The 21322-nt window shown below is 35.3% G+C and overlaps 1 protein-coding gene across 1 annotated transcript; it reads right to left on the bottom strand.

Annotated features, from left to right (window-relative positions):
* Window positions 1-9298: 9298 nt before the first annotated feature.
* Window positions 9299-19524, bottom strand: LOC110451298 (carbohydrate sulfotransferase 14-like). Its single transcript, XM_021499230.1, has 2 exons — window positions 19338-19524; window positions 9299-10530 (listed from the first exon to the last, which is right to left on the bottom strand). The coding sequence occupies exons 1-2, from the start codon at window positions 19459-19461 to the stop codon at window positions 9401-9403; spliced, it is 1254 nt and encodes a 417-aa protein (XP_021354905.1). The 5' UTR covers window positions 19462-19524; the 3' UTR covers window positions 9299-9400.
* Window positions 19525-21322: the final 1798 nt, after the last annotated feature.

Below are 21322 nucleotides of genomic sequence, written 5' to 3'. Positions count from 1 at the left end.
CACAACTTCATCAAAAGTTGGGTTTTTTCAGAATCATTACATAATATATATATCTGGTAATTCCAACAAGGAAAGCTGGAAGGGTCTTAATACACCGTCCTCAATTTTACCATAACATACTTTTGCAACACATACGCCTTAATTTGAGAGTTATTTTCTTGTGTAATGCTAGATACTATTTACATTGCTAGATAACATTTAGTAAAATGAGTTAATCAGGGGCGTAAAAAATACAACAACAGATCTCAGGGGGATCTTGGCGCCCACCTTTGACCATCCTCATTATTTCCTTGTCAGCTTGATCTTTTCTCTACTTTTCTCTTATCTGTTGATCGAGTTAACATTGGCAAATGCACCTTGAGGTAACCTTTGATCTAAACTTTTCTGAATAAAAAACAACCTCCAAACCTTCACTGGATTGTTTATTGTGACACTGTATCTGTTGAATGAATACAATAATGAGCAGCGGACTAGGCTCAACACTTATTCCCATGCGTATAAGATCGATCTGATCAGTGGCTTGGGAAGTTCATTCCTGCAAAGATAAGAGGCGTTCCTTTCTCTTCCAAACCACCTGATAATAAACAAAAAGTTACTTGCAAATATGAACAGAGTCATAAACTACTATAGTTTACACATCCGTTATTATGATATGCCTCCTCCTTATGAGACTCCGCCGAACGATCAGATATAAATGTGTCTTGAAAAGTGTTCTATTTGAATCCCTCAAGTCGTTTGTATGCAGCCTTTTGTAACACACTTTCCATTAGAACCGAACGGGTACCATTAATATCTGGAAGAAAAGTTACACCTCCAAACTTTCTAAAATATTTGCAATAGTTCTAGGTGATCTGCAATCTTTGCTTCCTTAAAAAGGAAAGTATTTTCATCGGGGTTTCCATACTCCCATCAAATCGCAAAGCTATACATTTGATGTTTTCATAAAGAAACGTTTCTCGTCTGTATTAGGTTTGTGAAAAAGATAAAATAACTTTCTTAATATTACTACGTAATCCTTCGCTCTGGTTGTGAAAGTTTCATTTGTTCAAAACATTTCGAAACAAATCTTTCTGTCTTAATGCACGATCAGACTCAACTGTGGTGGTATTTAAAGTGATATTTTCCAGTAGATATTTCTCCACCCAACCTGCAAATGTGATGATCGCAGTATACGTGTCATTACCTTTTGTTTTGTCTTTTCAAAATACTAAGAGCATTGGATGTATTTTAAAAATGGCAAACAACTTCATTCATAAAACAAACCAGAATGTATGAAATCAATCAGGGGACAACTACTGGAAATTGAACGTAACACAAACCGGTGATTGCACCTTTGAAACTTTGGTAATAGGTACAATTTAAACATCTCCCCCCCCCCCCTTTCCCTCTTATCACCACTTCCTTCAGACCATTTATCTCTTTGCTAGCTTTCATAATGAGAGGATTTTCGTATCGTTTTATCTTAGGTCGTCATAGTATGTTATGTTGTCTAGAGAAGTCATAGAAAGTTGTTAGAACTCGTGTCAAATCCACTGATTATTAATCACTAATTATTGAATGAACGACTGATAAATCTGGATCAGCTTGAACATCCACATAATTCTACCTTCGTTTATCAGTTTTTGCAAGCTATATAAGATGTTCCTAAACCAGTTTTTAACGCTAACCCATAACACCCATGTAATATAATTTTCAAGTAAAACAAATATATTTCTCAAAATATAAAACTTAAGACTGTATTTTAATGAATATAACCATTGACTTACAAGTAATACACTTGATACAGAAAGTATCACAGATAATTAATAAAAACGCAAATGCTGTAATGCCGCATATATCTATTCTAACAAGTAAAATATAATGAAAATGTTTTCGTGTATATTTCCTTTCAGCATGCAAACATGTGTTATTTCTTAACATCTCACAACAAGATATGCGCTGTTATCATTTCAGACAGTGTGACTAACTGCCCTTTTTTTGCTTGCTTAAGTCAATTTTGAGTCATAAAATTCCACAGGCTTCATTTATAGTCGCCAATTGGTTTCAAAGATCGACAGACGATACAGAACCACATATATGACACGACATACTTAACACAAAATGTTTATTTCAATCAAAATAAATGACCTCAAACACTTAAAAACACTTTTTGAAGAAAGCTTCCTGGTAAGTGTGGCGAAACATTCTGATCGTTAACTGAACAGGATGTAGAATTGACATTTCTATTTGTTAGTCAGCAAATCTTCAAATATATACAAAAATAAATGCCTTACCCTTCCTATTTAGGCATTGCTATAAGGAAAATATTAAGGAATATTGTTGCAAGTGCACGGTTTATTGGAAAATGTGTTTGTAGCGGGTTTGGCAAGGTTTTATTAAGGTCTACGTCCTATCGATAACATTAACGTCCTTGCCTCAGGTCATATGATGACGGATGCCTAAATAGAACACACGGAAGAAACCCCGATTCCGTAGGGGGTTCCGCATTAATCGTCTCTAACATACATGCAATGAGATACAGTAGGCATATTCTTTCACCGAACATGCAAGGGTTCGCATCGCAAGTAATTTTTTAGTTGTTTTGTGTGAAGACAATTTTTTCCCTTTTATGTTAATTCCTCATTTCCCGTTTACTTAATAACCGCTGAAAAGTGCAGACAGTAAAATACTCATACATTTACTATATATTCCAACTTCACTGCAAACGCGCAAATATCGAAACCTTGGCCGGTATGGCAGGTACAGGGTAATGACGCGCGAGAACGACTCCGTTGTTATTTTTAAGTTATAGCCACATAGCCGTATCCTCTCAACCCTTAAAGACTAGAAAAGGGGACAACTAACTTATATCACAAGTGCTAACAGTATCTGTCACACCTTGGGACGGTGAACGCCACATAATCAAATATGTCGGAGTATACATGTACTGTAATCCAGAGCATAAGTTACTGTTCTGAGAAGTTGGAGGCTAAAATGTCACAACATTTTCCAAAGCTTGATGCTGACATTTCTAGTATAAAAGAAAGTGTAGACAAGTAAAATTGAATATCTGGAGTTATCTGTGGAAAATCTCCATAAAGTGAATAAAACTCCTGAAGAGACGACCATACCAAAAAGATAAAGAAACTAATCAGATTGAAGATTAGCGCTGGAGGTTTGGGGCAGAAAATTGAACCTAGTGGTAAGAGGATTAAAGGATGTTAAGCCCGTCGACTCCAGTAGCTATTCGGAACTTCTTTAAGGTTTCTCTTAAAACACACGATGACGTCGTCACACATATGTTGTGTCAAGCGGTTAACTTATGGTCCCGTAGGCAAGCGGAACATTATTGTTCGATTCCTGTCACTTATGGAACGATACATCGTCCTCATCTGGCCAAACTGCGATACGAACTGTTTGGGGAACGGATACAGATGAGACAAGAGGAACGTTCAAACTATAAACTGACCTACCTAAAAGAAGCGCCATTCCTCGAGCTGTTTGTGATATGTGGCAAAATGTATGAAATAAACGTTGGTTGATTTCGGTCGCTAAGTACTATATACAATCATGTCTCTACATTTAAGGCGAAAATAATATATCGGTAACTTTTTATAACACTAAACACGCGTTTCAGTGGTTTGATATTCAGGNGGGGGGGGGTGTGTGTGTTACCTGTATCTATTTCGTATTATGCTCAAATGATATATACCTACAGGCAACCTTCAAGGGTGTGACTCGAGATATGTAATTAGGTAATACGATCATTAAGGATGCGTTATGTCCTGTAACTGTATTAACCTACTGTACGCCAAACGTAGGTACACCCTGATAATTTACACAAACAATTTTTGTTAGGTTTTTTGTTTTTGCTTGTTATAATTTGAGTGTAGCTGCTTTTGTCGGTCGGTATACTATATACGTAGGATAAAATACATCTCTGAGGCCATGTACTGAGGAACGTGTCACGTGATCTTAAGATACCGCTTAGATTAATTATTTCAACGGTCTAAACGCTTACGTCAAAGCTACAAAATTGCACGTGCAATATTGGTACGTATTTCCCACCTCTGTATTAGCAAACATATTAAAATGAGTTTTAAATAACATTATCAGAAACACACAAAATGATTTCTTAAAGGAAGATAAATAGGCGAATGCACATATAGTTATGATTAATCGAGAAAACAGATCAGAAAGATATAGCTGGATAAATACTTTTAATCGATATGAAAAGGCCTTCGATACGGTGGGATGGGATTTTCTCGACTTTACTTAAAATTCTTTGGTTTTGGTAGCAATAAAAAAACATGGATATATTTTTTTTATTATAACGTCACCAGTTGCGTAATAAATAACGGATTTTGCTCAATTTTTTCCGATCAAAAGAGGGGTGCGTCACGGTGACCAGCTGTCGCCATATTTGTTTATCATGGTAGTACATGTAGAACTACTAAGTGCTACATTAAAGCTATCTCCAAATATAAATGGCATTACGATTGATAAAACAGAGATTCTTGCGTGTCAGTATTTGGACGATTCCACTATCAGTCTTGAAGATGATAAATCATTGAAATCAAAGATGATAATTCATTGAAATCAATTTAAGATATTTTAGATTCATTTGGTAAATGTTTCGGTCTTGTAGCAAACTACGATAAAACTGAGGCAGTATGGCTCGGTATGATTAAGAGTATCCTCGAAAAACTGCTGAAGGAGGATTAAAATGGAACTTTACTGGAAAATTAAACTCCTTGGCATCAAGCATGACCTTAGTAAAACTGAAACAACTTTCGTAAACTATGATGATAAAATAGCAGAGGTAACTCGGATACTAAAAAACCCTTGCTATCTCGTGCAACTATTTACAGTTTTACTAAATCTACCTTGCCGTACTGTTCGACAAATAAAACAAATCTGTTTTAAGTTATATGGAATATTACTAAGACAAAATTAAGAGATCTACGTTAACAATAGTTACGAAATCGGTGGAATGAAATGATAGACATAGAAAGTTTTATTAAAGCTTCAACATTTACTTGGACAAGGAAATAACTCGATCCTCAAAAAGGATATGATAAAAATCGTGGAAAACTTTATTGGTTCCGGGAGAGATTTGTAGGTTGGAGTACATTAAATTTCGAACATAAAATTGCAAAATATTACTTAACGAAGAAAAATGTCCGTGCAGGTAGGGCGTAGGAATTGTACCTGCTGCCCCCATCAAATGATCGTAAGAGGCGACTAAATTTGGGATCTTATCTTTATCTTCTTTATAAACAACTGTTTTCTTCCTAATAAAATTAGGTTTATGTTGACAATTCCTCACTTTTGGCGTTTAGTTGAGCGTTCGACCCTGTGAGAAAGGCTTTAGATTCTGTCGCCTGGCCGAGACATACCAGTCTGTAAAAATGGTAGTTTCTACTCCTTGTTGTCAATATAATGTGACCGGGTGGGGTATCCTGCTGAGTGTCCTCGGCAGTATGTGTCAGTGAGGTAGCAATATAAAGTCGGCATCAGTTCCGTGCTATCACAAGGAGACAAACACGAACATATCGCAGCCTCCCAAAACACACACGCATACACTACACGCATGCATCTTGCTCACAGGGGAGGCTGTCCTTAAATGACCTTAGCTGTTAATAGGACGTTAAACAATACTAAACCAAACCAAACCACTCGCAGACAAATTGGTTAAATCACAATATAAAAGTATATAAAAACTAGAAAATGTCTGAACGACATAAATGCCCCTGCTGCCATGTGAAATTAGTTTCAAGTGTTCTATAAAAACGTTACAACCACTTTGATCTTGATACCCTGAAACATGCACACACACAAGGAACTACACTAAAAGTTGATAAGTTAATTTTAATATTCATATGTTTTTTTCTGTATGTTATTACCATCCTGAAACACAATGATGTCAGAGGTTTACCCATATTTGACCTTTGTATAAATTTTGACCAAAATCCGTGAAAGAACGATGTTGCTAAATGTTTAAATTTAATCAGTTTATGACTTTCTATATAAAGCAAGTGTGACCTTGGCCTTGACCTTGGATCCCTGAAACACATCGATGTCCGAAGTATACTCATACTTGGCCTTCGTATAAAATTGGACCAATATTGAATCGGGACGGAACGCGTGTTTACATTGAATCGGGACGGGATGGGACGGACATGGACAATACTATCTGCCCCTCCATTTTATGGCGGGTGCATAAAAACAGTATATTTCCAGACATGGCAAGAACTGGATATAATGAAGGTAGCAGATATATTTGAAAACGATGGCACGCTATGACCTTTAGGAAATTCCAAGAAAATTTAATTATCCAGACATTGATATGATTCGTTTTTATGCTATTATCTCAACCATCCCAGGGTACGTGGACAAAAATAATACTAGAGATAAAGAAAATATAACGCTTATAAGAACGTTGACAAAACTCACAAAGATAGTTTATTCAAAATTTGCTTCTACAATTCTAACTACAAACCAAAAAGCAATGGATAAATGGTCCGAAGACACTTAAAATTTAGATGTTAACTAGAAATTAATCTACTCGATACTAAGGAGATGCACTCATGATGTCATTTTGCAAAATTGTCAGTGTAAGATCTATCACAGAATACTATGCACAAATACGTTTCTGTTTAAATTTGGCATAAAAGATGATAAAAAATGTACTCTCTGTAACTATGAAGATGAAGATATGCATCATCTTTTGTGGCACTGTATCCACATAGACTCCATTTGGAGAACTTTCTCAGGCTTACTATTTGTAAAATGTAATATAGAACTTGAAATAAGTACAATGGACACCAACAAAGACTACTCCGGCGAAAGCAATAACACATTGCTAAATTGCTGCTTTTTGATAATAAGACGGTACATATACATCTGCAAATGTAGGTCTAGTATACCGTCAATAGGTGTCTCAATATTTTTTAAACTAAATCGAGAAATTGACTTTTTAGCTTACAAGTTATACAGATAAAAAAAGTTCACAAATTAACTGAAAAATGGCGCTCATGGGAACAGTTATTTAATTAATATTAATAATTACCTGAAACAACAAAATAAGTAATGGTAGAAAGAAAAAAAATTGTTTAGGACTCGCACAACCAATCAGCCAATCAGCAAAGTGTTTCATACGTTAATAGTTCCTATCTAAAATAGGTTCCGGCTAATTACTGGGCCACTGAAGGAGTTTAATATGGAACTGTTGACAGATTTTTAGATAAATGAAATGTTCAGGTATTTAACTTTTTAAAAATGTATACTTATGATATTTTTCCATTTCTGTGTGCGGATTTGCACAGGGGCAAAATGTCTGGGCCGTTTCTGTTTTGGGTCACCGGTTTTGCTTGTAACCTCCGGTTGTCAACTTTTGGACGCTGTGACACTTCAATATGCCACTTAACCAGCCAAAAAAGTAATTTTGTAGCCTTTGCAAGGTATATATTTATGAATCTAGACAGTTGTCACTGGTTTTGAACTTCAAATATTAAAGGTATTAGCTAAAATGTTTGGTAATAACATATAGTAAATGATTTAGTTGTGTGAGTCCTTTGCAGTTATAATTGCTATGATATATGTGATCATGTTATATGTTGTAATGGCTTTGTGTGAATGAAAAAAAAAAAAAAATCATTACAAAAGAACAACAACATTGAACTGACTGAAAAGCCAAAACCTGGAAAATTCATTACGAATAGATTTGCTATGCTTTGTACGTCCCAATGCCGAGATATTAACTCTTTTTTTTGTGCGGTGGTGTTTCGTCATAGTTAAGCAACATAAAATCCTTCATAAATACTCTTTGTACATTTCCAATAGTTTCGTCCACAACGAATTCATACGCCCGTCGAACAAATGTCTCCCTCTGTTGTCTTCTCTCATCCTTGTACTATTGTTGAAATATTTTAACGCTGCATACACATAATACCAGCATCTACATCATTGTCATTGTTTTATATGGTTGAAGATTTTTGTACATACATTGATATAATGGTTATAATAATGATGCCAGTTGTTTTGATCGTGTTAAATCGGTATACTATTGTTTATTCTCTAAAGCATACAGTGATGTAACAATTTAAACACCTTACATAAAACAAGAGGTTAAATTTCATCTATACCTATTGACGAATACATTTTGGTATCCAATTTTTCACTTGCAATTTATTAAAACTAATTTTGTTTTAAAAGCATTTCACAATAACTTCAGTTACACGATACAGTCATAGCACAATTTTGAACTTGCTACTACAAGAAACTAGCGACATTCATAACAATATATACATAAATACTCATGAATAATCGTTTATCATAAAACAAAAGAAAAGGTGCATTTTTTCACATTTAGGGGCCAAAAAGAGCTAATTTTAATTTTAACTGGGAGTTGTACATTTTATGATGCCAAAGATTCGACTTTCCAAAACCTTAAATTAGCGTTTGTTTACCGTAGTTATATATTATGATAGTCTGATACACATCTATATACAACACTTTAATTGTTACCTATCTTCTTTAACAACAAAGGAGGGATGCCAATTGTGGCCTTCTGGTTGCTATATACATACCTTGGGGTTATGCCATCATGATATGACATGAAATTAAGGTCAGCTTGGAGACAATCCCGAGATATGAGGGGGTAAAGAGGGAGATCAAAATCACAAATGGACGCCTTTTGACAAAACTGCATGTTATTTTTAGAAAGTTCCTTCATTATTTTGGTGTATTGCGTGACACTTAAGCTGCAAATATTAAGAGTAACACATGGTTGATAAGTAGGTCACTGTGACCTTTTTATATATTGGCTTAATTATGTCATCAATTGCATAAATTCATATTAGAACCATACAATAATCTTACCAATAATTAAAAATTTACCTACGAATAAAAGTATTAAAAAAGGGGGATAACGAAAAAATCTCCCCCCCCCCTTAATATGACTCCGAAATGAAGTGGTCGTTCTACTCAAACTTGACGCAGCTAGATATATTACTACGACAGATGACCTTGAAATAACACCATGGTGCAACACCTCTTATATGAGTCAAATGTATGGACTTCTTGTAATACTTTGTCGAAGCTCGCATGAAACCAGCATCAGATTACTGGATCCGATCTTATTTCATAAAGAAAAAACTCTGGTCCAACCCGTTCAACCGTTTAAACCGCGATAAAGGTCAAAATGTGATTTATTAAAATTGTGAATTTCATTTTTATAGAGAATTAATATTCTTACTTTTTATCACTCATCAAAATCATTATTTAAATGCCAAAAAACAGTTTTGGTTATATTTAATTTCACGATATACTGCCACGAATTTCAAAATACAAAAATGACGGATAAAATATACTAAACACATCAAGCAAATTAAAATGAAGCTAGATTATCATGTTTTGGTCATCTTTTGTGCGGAGGTGTAAGGTCGTAGTTGAGCAATATAAAATCTTTCATGAATACTGTTTGCACTTTCCTAATAGTTTCGTCCTCGACGACTTCGTACGCTCGTCGCACAAATGTCGCCCTTTGTTTTATTTTCTCCTCCTTTGTCATTGGTCGAGATTCGATTGCATGAAGAACAATAGAAGTAATATTGTCAGATTTGTATTCACGGATGTTTTCAAAGAGTTGTTTTGGGTATGGTACACCTGTGTTGACATACCCCTGTATCTGGAGAGTGGCCCACACTTTCTCCATGTGAAGGACACGGGACGGACAATCCTTCCGGTAGGTGGCGTAGTCTGTTAGATACGAGGCAATCAGCGAATGAATCGTTTGCTTGATTCCCTTAGGACTGATAGCCTCTTGAATTGCAGTTTGTGTTGACTCTGTCAAATTGACCTTACGTAAGAGGTGTTGTGTGTCTCGATTAAGGGTTTCCTGTCTAATCAACATGTCGTATTTCATTCCACATACGTCACAGAGGTCAGAAACAGGGGTCAAGTGTTCGTTCATTTGAGCCCCTGTGAGAGCTCTCTGTGTGATGTTCTCAAGAAACTGACTAAACGTGACGTTGTAACCACATATATTTCCATCTTTTCGGTAGGGACCTGCACCGACGGCATCCCTTAATGACCTCCCAAGATTTCCGAGTAGAAAGTACTTGTCGATAAAAGCCGAGAACAGTCGAGTGTACGGGTCTCGTCCTACCATTACTTTGGTATCAGACTTAAAAACGTTTTGTATTGTAACTTCATTATGACCATGGATAGTATTTCGGTTAATATTAAACACGTTACGAGACGTGTTTATTGATTCAATAGCCATTATTATTGCTCCCCAAAAAGAACTTCCTGTTTTTGGAGCTTTGCAACATGAAATATTTGTTGATTTTGACCGAAAGAATATCGATTTTCTTCCATGTATTTTTGGAAACGATGTATTGATGCCACACTTGTCCCGCATGTTAATTAAGCGTTGCGTTAATTCATCGGCAGTATTATCATCAGATGGTGATCTCGTATCCAGTGATATACCGGCTGGTCCAATCTTGAGCCATTGTAGAAGTACCGAATCTGTTGCTCGTTTTCCTGCAAAGTACAACTTTTAATCAGTCCCAGAACATTCAAATATAACACTGTGCAATATTTAATGACGGGGGGGGGGGGGATGCATAACAGACCCTGATTATGATTGGTTTAGTTTAGTTTTGTTTAACTTCCTATTAACAGCTAACGAGTGAACCAGTTGTTGCCATTTCCCTTAATGCTGAACGTCAAGCAGGGAATAACAACTACCATTTAAAGGTCTTTTGTATGTCCCGGCCTGGGGACAGAACCCATTGCCTTCCTCACCTGGGCGAACGCTCAACCTTCGAGCCAAAAGTGAGGTGTTGCCAAGCAAGGGACTAGGAAATAAAAGATAGTTAGAAGCAGAAATAAGATAAAGATCCAAAATATTGCAATGGGTGCATCAGATTTATTTTGGTCACTTTTGTGTCCCGAAATAGAGGATACAAAGAAAAACCCTTAATGCTGAATGTTAAGCAGGGAAGAACAACTTCCAGTTTTAAGAACTTATGTCCCGGCCTGGGGACAGAACCCATAGCCTACCTCACCTGGGCTGTGTCCCTGCAGGTAGAACGTACGAATTGTACCTGCTGCCCCCATTGCATGATCGTAAGAGTGTTCGCCCCTGTGAGGAAGGCTTTGGATTCTGTCCCCTTGCCAAGACATACCAGAGTCTGTAACAATTGTAGTTTCTACTCCTGCCTAACGCTCAGCAATTTAGGAGTGGGACGACTGGTTCGCCCGTTGTCAGTATAATGTGACCGGGTGGGGTGTCTTCGGCAGTATGTTTCAGTGAGATAGCACTATGAAGTTGGCAACAGTTCCGCGCTATCATACGGAGACAAACACGAATATATCGCAGCCTCCCATAACACACACGCATACATTACACGCATGCATCTTACACACAGGGGAGGCCGTCCTTAAATGACCATAGCTGTTGATAGGACGTTAAACAATACGAAACCAAATCGAAGGAGAACAAAATATATCTGCTGCACCTATTGGAATACTAGGGATCTTTGTGTTTCTCTATACTTCTAACGACCTTTCAACACTTCACATAGCGAAGTCTATAAAATTGGAATTTGTTATTCACGGCTTTACGTTCAGCATTACGGGTATTGACAAAATTGGTTGACCTGCTGACATTGACGAAACAGCAATTGTATTAGCTTAATAACATTCGTTAATGGACGATTTTCAATTAGTATGCTGTCAAAGAGACTGAAATTACAAATTGTACGTTAAGCAATTTCAATGAACATCAGAAGAAAATTATTTCTATTGTATTTTCCACAGAAAGTTCTCAAATATTTGTTACACTATTCTGTATATAACAGCAGTAATTTCTGAGATAAAGTCCCACCATCAATTTAGTATAACAACATGTATGTGTTGACCTGGAAATGTTTAGACGAACCGAAAGTAATTATATTAATTTGAATAGTGTAAGAAAATGCTTATTTTGTAAACAAAACATATGTGCTAGGAGATTTTAAAGTATTGCAATTTAAATTTGTATGAATGAATATTAAACAATGTACTGTTATGTCGCAGACAGACGTGTTGAAATGCCCTGTAAATAATGACAGATAATCTAGATAGTTGAATTAGTAAACATTGCACTGGGATATTATTATCAATAAGTGCTTAACGGCCAATCAACACAAGATAGGTTATTCGGGCCAACAAACGGTCGACAAAAACAAATGTAAAACAACAACATCAAACATACTAAAAGGTGAAAGACAAACGTCAATTTGAATAATGAAAGTGGCCATAGTGACTCATATTTTATTTAAAAGACCAAACAGCTTTCTGATTGCCTAAAATCGTAGACAGTTATTTTTTCGAAAAAGAGATTTGTGTTTGTTGAAATTAATAAGATGCTATACTAGGTAAGGTTAGTAAAATTTGGTACATGTTAGTTTGCATTTCAGCCAAGGCCACCAGTTCGACTAACTTCCATATATTCCTGCATGGATTGTAGGACTGACCAATCAAGAATTGCTGTACTAAATGTACTTCCCCCAATCCATCAGCACATGCAGTAACATATGGCGCCAGAATTCTGCAATTTGTGACCAAATCGGTACCATTTTACAGAATCTTGTCACTGTTTGTTAGGTCACCATGATCAACCATTCTTTCAGTCGTAAATGCAACTGCATGGTTTGTCCTACTTTGGTCGCGGGTATAAATGCATGAGCAGACATCAGCTGTGTGCACGTTCACTGCGCGAGCCAAAGAGAACGCTACCAGTTTACGCACTACTGAAACATTATACGACAACTTACACACAGCACTGTACGATCACCAACAGCCACACGAGTTAGTATGAGAGAAGACAATAAAATTAGCTTCTTCAGGAAAATAAACTGCAGAGTATAAGAACCTGGGGTTTTTCATCCTTTGTGTATGGTCACAACTTACATGCATGTTAAAGATCTGTTAAAATTTAAACTCTTCTCGTAGGAACTATTCTGTATTCGGAAAGTTTGGAAATATTACAAAAATAGTTCTTGTACTTCTAAAGCAATGTGAAGGAACTTTTCAATGTTGATTTATTATATAACGTAGTCCTTATTTACCGATTAAAAAATATGCCATTGCGCATAATTAATAAAAAATAGTACACAGTATAATGCTATGTAAAAAGTATAATAATAATGATAATAATATTAATATATACATAGCGCCCTATAAAATACTCTAAGTCGCCTTACAGCACAAGCATAATAGTATTCCTACACTGACAGTTATAAATATTGAAGATAAAAAGGCATAACAAATAAGTATATAAATGAAATAAATGTAGATAAGAATTTACTTAAAACAATGTACTAACGATTCTGTAAATTAAATACAATTTATTCAGTGACGAGGTTTGGTAGGGATATTGTTGATTGCTCTTACTGAAAGAACATGTACATTTTTCGCAATAAACAAGGCATCGTTCCTCTCCTCGTTTTTTACATATAGTATATAATATATTGTTTCCGAAACTTGTTTGAGGTAAATCTAATTGTATAAATTCCATAGATTAATGTCTTTTGTAGAATGTGTAGGCTCGGTTTGAATCAACGAATGTTTGAACAATTTCGGGGAAAGTCATCAGACGTCATAAAAACAATGCATTGATGTAACGTATGTAAATTACCTGTGTAATCTCTTAAAGAGGCTAAGATTTCAAAATATAATTTTTCTCACGACATGTATCCATGTATTGTAGAAAGATGAGCTACTTCTTATATTCGATTTATTATTCTTATCACGATTACGGTTTTAAGTTAAACTGAAAATAAATAATGTGGAGAGAATTATAAACAATCGGGTGTGTTCTATCCTCCCACTTTAGGTTTAAGTGGAAAAGTGGGTGTGAAAACCTGTCGTCGGTTACAATTTTTTGTTTATAATCCAAAACTTGACCTCAGTTGACCCTGGATTTTACCTGCGTGGTCAATGTCACACGACCAACTTATGCTATCTAGTAACAATAATTTGTTTTCACTACAATGAGAAAGGTATTTTGCAGTATACTATGCTGAACTTTGTATATTATATAAAATTTAACGTCAAAAACTCGAATAATTAATCCGGATGTAATTAATTTTGAGAGATTTAGAATGACCTATTATCAAAATAGATTCATAAAATTTACATTACATCTATGCAATAATGCTAAATAAATCAATATTGAAATAGTTAACATTAACAAGACAACCAACAGCACCATAAAGTAGTACAGTAAAAGACAGTCCGAATTAGCACTATTTAAAACGTACACCTAAATCATACACTCAGTAATTAATGTTTTCATAATTAGCGGCGGCTTCTTCAAAATCACTTGTATTTCTCATTTTCATGTGTTTACATTTCCATTATAAGAAGAATTGGTCACAACAAACCTGTTTTTACCCATTGTTGCTCAAGAATGAAATGACAACACAGTAAGGCATCCTATATTCCACTGGATGTCATAAAAGGCATTAATGTAGGGCCAATGCAAAATCGTCGGGGTTGGGGAATTTTATGCTGTGTAAGGAAACATTTAAAGAAGCAAAAATAGATCTGCTGCCTCCATTGAACCATTTGAGATATTTGTATTTTTTCTCTGCTGCCTAGCAACCTTTTTGCCTCCAATCGCTTTGCTTTGCAATACTTCACTTTGACCTTAGCTGTTGAAAGGACGTTAAACAAAATAAAACCACTAACAAACCACAAATGACCAACGATCAGCAAAGAATAAATAACCCCCCTCTCTTTTTTTGCAATCCTTCTAAAATGTAATAAATAGATATATTTGATCATGAAATAAATCTCTATATATTGAACTAATCAAAAGCACCAACAACAATTCATAGATAATATTTATTTTATAATCTAGGTTTAAATGTAAAATGTCTCAACATAGTTAAGTTTGAAGGACTTCTTTTAGTTCTGGAACATGTTTTTTTTATCTAATATTTACAACTTAAATGGAACGTATTTCTCTTTAGTCGACACCCCTGCAGTTTGGGGATCGAGAAAAATATATCGTTAATTATGGCTAATGTGGGAGCCCTCTGCATAATTGGGGATTTGCTTTAGCGACCAAAGTAAATCTGCTGCACCCATTGCAATATTAGGGATCTTTCATTTTCTCTCTACTTCTAACTTCTTTTTATTTGCTAGCGCCTAGCTTTTTCATACCTCAATTTTGGCTTTGATGTTGAACGTTCGCCCAGGTGAGGAAGGCAAAGGGTTCTGCCCCAAGGTAATACAGTTTCCTAAGTCCCCGTTAAATGTACTATTAAATCGCAAACGTTTTTCATTTCTTTCAAATAATTGAATAATTTTTAAAAAAAATCGTTAAGGTGACAGCGACGTTAACATCCACAGTAGTGAGATAAATACAACCAGGGGAGGTGAAATTCGAATAAATAAACAATTAAATATCTATATTTAATTGCATTTATTATGTGTGCTTGTGGTTTTAATTTTAATTTAATAAAGTGTTATTTACATGTGCTTTATAAGCCACACGATTTGACATTCAAATTAGTCACGTGACAACATGTTGACGCCTGGCGGAAGTTTTTGCATGTAGGTCACTTGACTCCCACACAAAGACTGAAAAGAAAGAGCAAATGCTAAAAAGGTAAAAAGCCATTTTTTTGCATAACCACCACCTCCCCTATCTCCAATAGGGTGAGATTATGTGGTATTCTAAGTAATTAATTTTTACATTGCCTCTGCTCTTTAGTGTGATATTTTTCTCTTCAGCATTTTGTTCATTGTAATACCTCTATCTGTTTAAGAGGGTTTAATGAGGCCAGATATACCGTCAGCTACACTAGTCAAACTTGTTTTTACATTACTTTGGCGAATACGTAATGTTATGTACTGTTATATGTACTGTTTTAATACCAAAAAATACGTAAAGTCATATGCAGTTGTGTAATGTTATATAACGTCGTTATAATAAACGGCCATCACAATCACAATTGTTCTGGAGTAGTTTTGTTGTCTAGTGTACATGCTTGCAGTCTTGACGTCATACCATGTGAACAAGCAGCATGGCATAAAATAAGATAAGAAAGGGAAGCACAAAAAGTGAAATAGATATACACTCACTACGCGTGTTAAAAGAAAACAATATTTAAACTTTCAAACAAAATCAGCTGCTTTTTTAACCAACCCATGCAAATTATGACATGGCCCTTAAAGGGACATCACGTGAAAAGCCATTTTTTTTTTTTTAATGAATGTATGTATTGTATGCACTTCCACTTATGTTACCTCGCTATCCCGATATACATAGTCCGTTCCAAATGTCCAGTTTGACCACTTGAATTGTTCGGGAAAGCCCTGCTAAAAATAGCGCCGATAACGTCACCTGACTAGGCAATAAACACGAGCGGTCTGGGCGAGATGAAACGGTTTCCAATGGGGCCCCCAGAGAGGGGCGTCAGGCAACTCCAACCTCTTACCGCACTATGAAACCAAGTAATATGATTTCTAAGTCCGTATTAAAACTTATTGAACAGTAGTTATTCATCATCAGACGTTAATTGCACACTTGCCAATATTCAGAATTCAAATTTATTTAGCTTTAAACATATTTGCTGCCAATAAAATTGAACAAGGGATGGGTCACACGTTTTTACAATTTATCACAACCTTCTCCCGTCATACATTTATAATAAATGTCAACAATGATTATAGGCATAAACATAAAGTAAATATATATAAATATATATTGAATTTAGTACCGGAATGTGACATCTGTACGGGGCTAAACACCTTTCTTCAACCATGGGACAAACCTTTCTGTCAAAAGGAATATTCACAAGACGAATATCCCTTTTCAAATGTTTTCATAAAGTGCATATATGCCATGACAAACTACACGCGTATAAAAAAAGAGAAACGTTTGTGATTTTTTTTATTACATTGTACAACTCAATATCTTTGGCCATTTTTTTTTCTATACCATGCACAAAAAATATATATACTCTCTTTCCCACTTTCACTGTCTCCATACGCTAACACTCTAAATTAAGTCATATTAGCCATCACACACACTAAACTGTATGGCAAAACCACTACGTGTACATGTAGAATATGTGTCAGGTATGGGACGTGTTGAGCTACTTGATATTTATATTTTTTCAATACTTTTCATAGATTAAAGCATTCTTGTCAATGGACCCTTTTTATGTTGAGTCAACTTTTCTTTAATCATTTCATTTTTGTCCGAAACAGGACTGTAGTTATCGGGAGCACGCTTCATTTTCCAACGTAAACAAATGTTTCTTCCCCCGTTTTCAATACGTATTCCGATTCTATCTGAAGTCGAAGATTAATTCTTTATAGAGAAAAGGTTGTTACATGATCATGCATTCTAAGTCAACAACATATGAAAATATGAACTGTTGAAATATTATGATTTAAAAAAAATTGTTACGCGATCCTATATACTAGAAGTAGGTTCTCTTGTATGTAAAAACAAACAAAAAATCGTTTAATTCAGCAATATAATTAAATCATACCATTTTACTGAACCCGGTAATATTATAAATTATGTAAATCTAAAAGCGCACGTATCTCATTTGACCCCGATCACGAGTACCGACAGAGACAGAATACGCCGTGGCTATCACAACAGTTAACCCTTGGAGGGCCTCATGACAAAATCAAACTAACCAGTCACTTATCCCCTCCTTTCGCATAAACCACTGTATAATTATAGAAACACAAAGTAAACTCTCTCCGATACATGCCCATTGACATATTAAACTAAGTTAAAATGTGTTTAAACTCAGACAAAGATAATAGCGAGGTTAATAGTTTTAGATATTTATTCATAACATAAACAGCGCTAGCATTTCTGTCGATTCCATTTCAGCTTAACCGGCTCTCCGGAAGAATACATGCACCGCACTAACTTCTAGGGCAGTTATTTTCTCCTTTGAATACTTCCCACCTGTAATAATGATTCCGTAACGTACTCCTTGCGCTATCTTTTGACCATTTGGCAACTTTTCGCCTCGTAGCTGACACGGTACAACACTTTTCTTTTTGTTTACAAAGAAATGGTGTGCAATGCGTATGCGCTAGTAGAGTGAAATCCCTGAACAAAACGTTGGTCAGACAGGTAGAAATACCGATGATTATCTTAGATTTAATCATTTTTATGAATCTATTTCAGCCAAATCCGATCGTTATTTTCCATTAGGAGTCTCACTTGATATGTTTATGTAGTATTTGAAAAAAAGACACAAAAAAATAGTTACTTCAGCGTAATGCCCCTTTAATCCGAATTCTCTAGTAGTTACCATTTAGTCGATTGTTTCAGTTGAAAGTATGGTGAACATTTCTTTTCCACATTTTCTTCACAACCTGTATTTTCATCTCTGTTACTTACAGCAATACCGATTTGCCTTTAAAATAGTTGCCGGAAGTGAACTTGTCAGGTATTGTGGTCCATAGAACATAAAACAATGGCTCAGCAATTTAATATAAAATGCATTATTTGTCGCACAGTTTATAGCTTTTTCCATATATTGCTTAACATCTACTACATCATAACGAATTAAACATTAGTGCACTTTTAACATAAACCATATTATGACTGATTCACAGTGAACCTAGGGTATTGATCTATCCATCGGTTAACCTTTTTGTTTGCCCCTTGTAGTTTCATATTAAATCTAAAACAGTTCTCTTCTTGCCATAAAGAGTTTTATTTTATTTACAAAAACAAGAGCAATTATTTTCAATGAAGCATGCTTTTGTCGTTGATCAATCTGAATCTGTATTTAGAATACCCGTGCGCACTTATGACCTGTTCTTATTTTTTTATCACCCGATAGAAAAATGCAATATTAAATAAATGAAATACTTAAAATATTTCGATAGGTATTGTATTGGAGAAAGGTTGACTTGATTTCTTGCACTTATATTTGGGGAACAATTTATAATAAAAGTTATAAATTCGTTTTCCTAATCATATTATTTGAAATAGTTGTGATGAGAAAAGAACTAAATATACAGCAACGGTTTTTATGGGGTTTGATACCCAAGCAGCAATATGTTTTAAGGTAATATGAAGCCGTGTGCCTAGAGAGACAGAAAAACGAAAAGAGTAGGAAGAAGTGAGAAAAGCATAACACTTTTTCCAATAATATATCAGCAGAAGTGGCGGAAAAAAGCCTTGGATTATCCCAGAGTCCCCGTCTTTTACACTCACATGTAGATAGATGCAGCAGACCAATTATGTCCCTGCAGTGGTATACATAGATGTTCTCGTATCAAAAACAATTAAGAAAACACATATTTACCTGTCAATGAAAGGATCTGTTCCGAACTTAATACATGCATTGTAAAAACAGATATAACTCCAGCTAGCAGTAACATCATCAACCGTTTTCCTCTGACCGCGATTTTACAGTAAGATGGGTACATGATCCGAGTCTAAAATTTCTAATCCCAACAATTGTACTTAAACAAGTAGTCACGCTACCTTTACCTTTGTATAGTGTTACGTGTAGCCTTATCACAAACGAACAATGGAAATATTTAGTGTTTGTAATACCCAGTTTGATTGGTGGAAATAATTTTATGTCTTTTTAACGTGTTGTCACCAACATGTCCAAAGCACCTGAGACCAAAATCGATTTTTATTGCACCTCAACAGAGGTATCCCATATTTACAGACCATGGCCTGAAGTTGGATATATTAATCGTAGTAAATCTAATTTTTGTGTTTATTGACAGTGCTTTATTTATCTTTCATGTATTGTAGCGAATATTAATGTAATAATAATAAAAATTGGAGGTTCTTATATACCGCTTTATCACAACCTAGTTCGTAGGTCGTCTCAAAGCGGTTCACAAATTATTATCCTTGGTTATAGGGCCTTTGCAACCAGTCAGTACCTTTCTCAACTCCCTGGGGAGCATACAGCCCGGTGCTGCCATTTCGGCGCTAACAGCTAACATTCAACAATTCTAGCACTGCCCAACCACGTACTCATTTACAGCTGAGTAAACTGGAACAAGCGGAGTAAGGTATCTTGCTCAAAGATACAACACATTGCCGTGCCGTCACGAGCCCGGCGTCCTACCACTGGACTACCGTGCCTCCAGATATGCCGTTTTTCAAACACCATAGCGAGGTGATTCTGGCAATTTGTCTTTTTATTGGATAACTTTACACGAGACAAGACAAGTTTTTGCATGTTTTTGGAGAACATGGCGTCTTTTAAGCAAAAATTGTATCGAGAACTATTATCTGATGTTGTAACAAAGATATTTTTAGAACATCAACTCCTTGAGTACACGTCCTTGTCGATTGCTTCTTAGCAGCCAACCCTCGAGTCCTAGTCAACGGCATGTATGATATGCTCTAGGTATTATTTCCTTAACAGTTATTGCCAGGACAACTATGTGATTCGTCATATATATTTTTTGTATTGTTTAACGGCCTGTCGACAAGATGAGTCATCAATGGCCAAACAACGCGGTAGAAATAGATTATCATGAAAATGAATGCATCAATCGAAAACAGAATAGGTGAAAATACGTTAATGATGTAAAATACATCAATAGCAAGCGAATTGGCTGTAAAACATTTCGAATATTATTGTAAAGATCAATTAAATGTATAAAGTCATACATTAACAGCACAGAAAGGTTATCAAATAAACTTTAAATTGGCGGTACGTTATAGAATCTGTCTCTCATTATTTTCTTACGTCCGAGGTATTCTAAAAGTTCACATTTGTATTTTGTGTATCTATAAATACGTCAAAATTTGTTTAACTTTATGAAATCACCTATTAAACAATGTATTACTTAAGTTACTTGTATCCAAAACTCCTGCGTACAAATCAATGATAACCTAGATAAGATGAAGCGTGCTGCCCAGTAATAATTGTTATCTGGAGTAGTAGTGGTGATGGAGGACTAGTTGGTAATACAAATTATTCAACGAATAATATTTAATATTTACTGTATTGAATGGAGGTTCCAGTTTTTAATATTAATATATGTTGTAAAATTTATAAAATTTGATTATTTACAAATGCAGTATACACTAAATGTGAGGAAACCGGTAAGCCAGAGAAAACCTTTTCACATTAGATCGTGTAATCGAACCACAGCCGCCTTAGTGAAAGGCGAGCGCGTTAGTCACTGCGCCACCCGACCGTCCGGTGTTTACCCTGTTTTATATCGAATTAATAGTGTGTTATATTCTTCTGTTTACCTCCATACCCATAAGGACCATACAATAAGTAATAAACTGTACTGTAAAATCATAAAA

The sequence above is a fragment of the Mizuhopecten yessoensis genome, unplaced genomic scaffold (genome assembly GCF_002113885.1).
Source record: "Mizuhopecten yessoensis strain PY_sf001 unplaced genomic scaffold, ASM211388v2 scaffold5913, whole genome shotgun sequence".
In the NCBI taxonomy this organism is placed as follows: domain Eukaryota; kingdom Metazoa; phylum Mollusca; class Bivalvia; order Pectinida; family Pectinidae; genus Mizuhopecten; species Mizuhopecten yessoensis.
This window is presented reverse-complemented; position numbering and strand designations above follow the sequence as displayed.